Source organism: Leptosomus discolor, chromosome 10, assembly GCF_034619465.1.
Source record: "Leptosomus discolor isolate bLepDis1 chromosome 10, bLepDis1.hap2, whole genome shotgun sequence".
NCBI classification, from domain to species: domain Eukaryota; kingdom Metazoa; phylum Chordata; class Aves; order Leptosomiformes; family Leptosomidae; genus Leptosomus; species Leptosomus discolor.
Window position 1 is genome coordinate 9,673,685 of NC_141400.1, and position 6,215 is coordinate 9,679,899.

General features: G+C 62.8%; 1 protein-coding gene across 1 annotated transcript; it reads right to left on the reverse strand.

The window, feature by feature from the left end:
• Positions 1-645: 645 nt before the first annotated feature.
• On the reverse strand, positions 646-3,747 carry PCYOX1L (prenylcysteine oxidase 1 like). Its single transcript, XM_086471018.1, has 6 exons — positions 3,657-3,747; positions 3,122-3,328; positions 2,445-2,619; positions 2,145-2,356; positions 1,908-2,048; positions 646-1,306 (listed from the first exon to the last, which is right to left on the reverse strand). Exons 1-6 carry the CDS (start codon positions 3,745-3,747, stop codon positions 648-650), a joined length of 1,485 nt encoding a protein of 494 aa, XP_086327144.1. The 3' UTR covers positions 646-647.
• Between the last annotated feature and the right edge of the window lie 2,468 nt (positions 3,748-6,215).

Sequence of the window (6,215 nt, forward strand, 5' to 3'; positions counted from 1 at the left end):
GCCTCCTCCCAGCGAGGCTCTTCTGCCCCCCAAAACGCAGCTGAGCTCCAGGCTCGAGGAAGCCTGAGCGCCCCTGGAAACAGGGAGCACCCAGCAGCAGGCACCCTTCCCTGCAAGCCAGGACCTGCGGCAGCCCACCCTGCACACCCATCCCCGGGGCGTCAGGCCAGTGCGCGGGGCTAGGCTCCACGCACATATGGCACGGGAGAGGCCACGGGACCTCCTGCCCGAGCCAGGGCCAGCCCAACCACCGAGTTTCCTGGGGGCAAAGCCAGGAAGGCAGGAGAGGCTGCGGCAGGCAGGTCACTGGGGGGGACCCATCTGCTGCCGATGCCAGTCAGTCTCACCCTTGAAAGCCCCCTGAGGCCCATCCCAAAACCAGATGCACAGTGACCCTTTTTCACAGGTAATGGCACAGACTCCTTTCTAGGAGCCTGGGGTGGGGGGAACAGGGAAACTGAGGCACATGGCACAGACAGCAACACTGGGCAGGGACTGTATTCCTGAAGGCGACGTGCACTCAAGGCATCTGGGATACAGCCTGTCCCTTCTCCCCTAGCCCCAAACCCCCTGGTGTCCCCAAGGCAATAAATACTCCCCCAGGCTACTACACACAGAAGCTCCTGGCCCACCCTCTCCCCTGGGCATCACAGCTCAGTCTTCACCTTGTGCATCAAGTCCTTCTGGTCGATTTTCTCCAGGTCCTGATGCCAGCGGTTGTAAGCCAGCAGGGCCACGTTTTTGGCCGCCACCGCTATCATCTCCATGGAGCTGGCCACCCACTCCACACCACTGAGGTAGAAGAGGTTTTCGTGGAGCACGATGGGTGGGAGGGACTTGGCAGCATCGTAGCGGGGATATGCCTGCCACTCTGTCACCTGCACCGAGTAGTAGGACCTGAAGAGGGTCTTCAGCTGCTGCTTGTCCAGTGGCTGCTGGGAGAGGACACGCCACACCGCGGCCTCCTGGGGCTGCTTGCGACGGAAAGCTGCTGAGATGTTGACAGGACAGATGTTGTCCATGGCGTTGAAGAAGAGGTCGGGGGTGTCGGTGGTGAGAATGCTGGCGAAGGGGAAGAGCTTGGGGTCGGGGAAGCCGAAGTAGGAGGAGTTGAGGTAGCCATGTACCACAGAGGTGACCGAGGGCTGGAAGGCTCCGGGGAAGTCTGCGATGGGTGGCTCAAAGTTCTCGAAGGTGAAGTTGCTCCTGCTGGGGTGCAGGGGAGTCGTCACAACCACCATGTCGTAGAAAGCTGAGCCCTGGCCTTCACTGCCCTCGTAGTGCACCTGGTACAGGGCTCTCCCCTCTGAAAGAGATGGTGGACAGTTAGGAGCAGTCCTGAGCCCCAGGTGGTATTGCCCTGGTCCCCCTTTTTCTAGCATGGCCTCCATCCCTTGGTTTTCCAGTACACATCAGTACTGGACCACAGCATCTGAGGTTAAGGATGAGCTTCTAATGCTTTAGGGCAGTGGAAAGATTTTATCAAGCTTGTGGAAGAAAGCTTCCAGAGAAACCCAGCCTAGTGGGAGAAGGAGGACTGGGGCAGCACAGCCTACCCCACCAAACCCCAGCTATCCATCCCTTCCGCTGTGCTGGATGGGGGAGCAAGCCTGCAACAAGGATGATGCCATAGAAAAGACCTGAGGGAACTCAGGAGGGAGAGAGGGGAACCTCAGGGCTGAGGTCTGTACTGTAGGGCTCCCACTGGATCAGATGAAGGGAGGAGATGGACAGACTCCCGGGCCCTTGCCCAAATGCTTTACTAGGTCCAGGATGCCCTTCAGCCTCCCAAGGCACTCTGGCCCAGCGCCCCCATACTGCCATCACCAACCAACATCCTGCCCTGGTGTGCCCAGACCCATGCTCAGGCTGGCGGCACCCAGAGCAGACCCCACGCCCAGGCTCACCCGAGCTGTGCAGAGAGATGCCCGTCACCCTGGCTGGGATGACATTGGCTTTGGTCAGCTTCAGCAGACCCGAACACACCAGCTTGTTGCCTCCTTCCACTGCCCAGGTGCTGCCCTGGGCCCCCGCCAGCGACATGGCTCCTAGGGAGACGAAGAGGAGGGTGGCTCAACAGTCTGCCCATGGAGGGGATGCTGGGAAGGAGAGTCACACGGGGAGGAGAGGGGCCCCGATTTCACCTGCGAAGGCAGGCACCAGCACCGACTGCCCGTAGCTGGAGCGCAGGACAGCCGCGATGACGTCGTCCACGAAGCGCTGCGTGACGCCCACCTCCAGCAAGGACTCGGCCACCGAGCGCTGTGTCATGTTGACGAACGCATCACCCCCCAGTGAGCGCAGCAGCTCCTCCAGGCTGGAGAAGGCGTAGCCGTGCGCTTGGTATTTGTAGATTCTGGAGGGGACAGGAGCACAGGGCACCTGGTGATGCCCCATGCTGGGGAAGACCCCCTGTGTCCCCCCAGCCCCACAGGCTCTCCCACCTCATGAACTTCTCCATCACCTCCTCCACCCACATCTGCAGGCGCAGGAAGCTGATGCCATAGTGCCACCAGAGCCGGAAGAGGTTGAGCAGGTACCAGTCGGTCTCCTCCAGGACGAAGTGCTCCCCGCTGAATATGGCGCTCTTCCCTGCCACCTCACGCCGGTGCTTGAGACCTGCAGAGAGCAGAGGGGCCCCGGCCCCCCGCCGCGCTGGTACGCCTGCCTGGGGCTGGCCGGCTGCTGGGAAAGGCCAGCGCCAAACACTGCCGCAGCGGGGATGTGGGCAAAGATGCTCTTGGAGGAGTATCTGGGAGCGTCGGACCCCAGGGCACTGGGACCCCAGCCAGATCGTGTATGTTGGGGCATCCCATGGACTTGCTGCTGCCTACTGGGACAAAGCGGTGGGAGTTTGTTCACAAACTCCCCCCACTAATTCCACCAGGACCCCTCGCCCTGGTGCTCTGCTAGGCCAACCCACCCCTTTCTCCTTTTAGGGCACAACAGGGCAGGGGCGCAGGTGCAGCAAGGGGGTCGCCGCACGCCTGGGGTGCCGAGGCGGATGGAAGGAGCCCTCCCCACCGCCCCAGCTCAGGGCGCACAGCCCGGGGGCACCCCAGCTCCCCCCCCCCCCCCCCCCTCAGCGAGACCACACGAGCGCTGGGGTGCCCACCCTCACCCAGGATCTTGACGAAGTCCTGCATGTGGAGGCTGAGGGCGTGGATGGAGGCTCCTCTGCTCTCGTACTGCTGCTTGTTGACGGTGACGGTGGCCAGCCGCCCCCCCACGCCCGCCGGCTCGTACACGTCCAGCTGCACCTGCGGCCCGAAGTGCTGCTGCAGGAAGTAGGCGACGGCCGAGCCGCCCAGCCCGGCGCCCACCACGGCTGCCGGCGGAGAGGGCCGAGGGCGGCCGGGTCAGCAGCGTGCCCCGAGAGCGCCGGGGGGGCGCCGCTGCCCCCCGCCCGGACTCCCGGCTTCCCCGGCCGCGGGGTGGGGGCGGGGGGAAGGGGCGAGCGCCCCACGCGAGGGCGGGGATGCCGCGGGGAGGCACGGCAGCGCGACCCGCTCCCCCCCCCCACCCCGCGGAGGGGTGCCCGAGCTCTCCTCTCCCACCGCCGCGGGCAGGCAGGGAAAAGGCCGGGTGCTGCCGGGACCCGGGATGGCTGCCCCCTCCCCGCCCCGCACGCCCCCCTCCCCATCCCCCGTTCCTACCGATGCTGCGCGGCGGGGCGCGGGCGGCGGCGGGCGCGGCCAGGAGGGCGGCGAGGGCCGGCAGGAGCAGCGCGGCGGGCGGCGGGGCCATGGCGCGGACGGCGGCGCGGAGAGCGGGTCCCGGCAGCGCCGCCCCGGCCCGGCCCGGCCCGCCCCTTACCGCAGGCTCGGCCCCCCGCGCCCCCCGCCGCCGCCGCCGCCCCGCCCCGCTCGGCCCCGGGCTGGCAGCCCGCTCCCGGCGGGCGGAGGCAGGCCTGCCCAGGCGCTGGCAGCACTGAGCCAGCGCGTCTGCTGGCGGCGAGGCGAGGCGAGGCGAGGGCGAGCGGGGCGAGCGCCAGGAGGGGAGCGGGCATTGCCCCCGCAGAGCCGGAGGGGTGCGCCGGCCCCGCATCGCTCCCTGGCGTCAGGGGTGCGGTGCAGGGGCAGCGCCGGGCTCACCGGGGATACGGCAGCAGTAGAGAAGCAGGCCTTGCAGTAACTTATCTGCCAGCAGTCATCTTTAGAGAACGACACCGAGGGTCAGAGGAGACCCTCGACATCCCGAAGTGCCTCATGCGGCACACGGACAACCCCAGGGGCAGCCACAGCGAGGATCCTCGGTGCCCTCTGCTCCTCACACACCGGCTGCACATCCACCGGCAGCATCCCCCTCGCAACCAACCCTATGGTGAACCAAGGGCCCAAACCCAGAGCTCCCCGCGGCACCACCTCTCTCCTGCTGCAAGCATGTAGGGCAGCACTCGGGCCAAACCGCTGCCAGAGCACGTTTTCCATGTGCTTAGTTCGCACACAGGTGACGACAGCACACGGTGCTCAGCACCCGGCTGAGGGGAGCGGGCTGGCTCCTGCGTGCCCCACGCATCAGCAAGGGCATTTCAAGCTTTTGCTTGCACTTTCTGCCCGGAGCAAAGCAAGGTGCCCGACGGCAAGCAGCTTGTGCCAGGGGATCCCACGCGGGAGCCTGCTGCTACTCAGGTTACAAAGGATAGCAAAGGCTGAGCAAAAACTCTGGAACAGGCAGGACATGTAATTACAGACCCAGAGTCTGCTGTAGCCCAGGGCTGGCTCCGTACCAAGTGACAAAATTTAGTTTGAGAACCATCATCTGAACTTTGTCTCGGGAGAAACACAAGCACAGGGCCCCTCCTTTGCCTCAGCCAGAAGCCGCTTCAGAGCTCCTGCATGGGGGAGCATGAACAACCCAGAAAGTCAGGCGTGAACATTTTGGGGGACATGGACAAAAGCTTCTGCTGCTCAGCTCAGCCAAGCCCTTACATTGGGCGGTATCAACCCACCAGGACAGGGAGGCAACGTTCCCAAAGCTGCTTAAAACCCAGCACACAAATATCTTTGCAGCACGCCTCAGGTTTTAACAAGCTCCTACTTAACCGGCCTGATTTCACCACGGCTGTGGGCGACAAGAAATCTGGCTGTACACGCAGCAAAGGCTCCTAGGAGCCTGGGTCAGTGCCGCTCCCGATCACCACCCTTCCATGGCAGACCCTGCCCTGCTCGCAGGTGCTCTGCAATGCTGTGCCGTCACCAAAACGCTCTTCCCCTTGCTCACAAGCTCCGATGCTTTTCTGCAGATGGCTGTTGCTGTGAGTTTAAACTCCCAACTCTCGCTGTTGCTGCAGAGAAAAACCAGCAGAGCCAGAAATCACCAACCCAGCAGCAAGCAGCAGTATTCCTGGTCTAGCCTGGTTAGCGAACACTGAGCAATGCCCCCACCTTTTAGGCAGCCCCTATAATGGGACATAACCTCTGCGATCACAAGGGGACTTTGCTAGCAGATTCAGCACAGAATTACAGATGTCACCCCAAAGGCCATCTGTAAATCCTCTTTTGCAAAGGTTTTTTCTAGTGAGAAGTGCCCAGGAGCACTCGGAGCTTCAGGAGGACAAGGCAAGCGAGGCCCCACCTACACAGCACCAACTGTTAGGAGATTAAGGCAAAACCAGGAGTGGAGGCCCGGCTATTTTTGCAGAGGCTGCAGGAAGAGAGAATGAGATCTGTTACAATCACACCTGCGCAGAGCCTGTTCTTTTCTCCAAGTCCCTGAAATCACAACCCACCTGCGGATACCGCAAGCGTCGATACGCGCTGTGTTTTAAGCCGTCCTGAGTCGAGCTGCCGTGCAGCACGCCTGCTGCAGCACAGCAAACACAAACGGGCAAAAATGCAGCACAGCGAAGCTGCGGGAGAACAGAATGGCAAAAATAAAACCAGGTTATCAAGATTTCAACCGCCAGCAGAGCTCTGCAGGACGAACCACCACCAAAGGCTGGCAGACAGCGTTTCTCTTCGCGACAGTCCACGAGCAGACACAGCGGCAGGCATGGAAGCACCAGAGAACGACAGGCCCGGGCAGTTTACCTCTGCAGAAATCCCCGACAACTCACCTGCGGGAGGAAAGATGACGCACACACGTGTGTGCGGTGCTGGGAGTCCACCTGAAGTGTTGTAATAAAACGTCTAAGTACCACCATGGACTATAGCCCTCATTTTAGACAATCAGATCAGAAGCAGCGAGAAGCCTTTCAGTCCGCGGTCCCACCT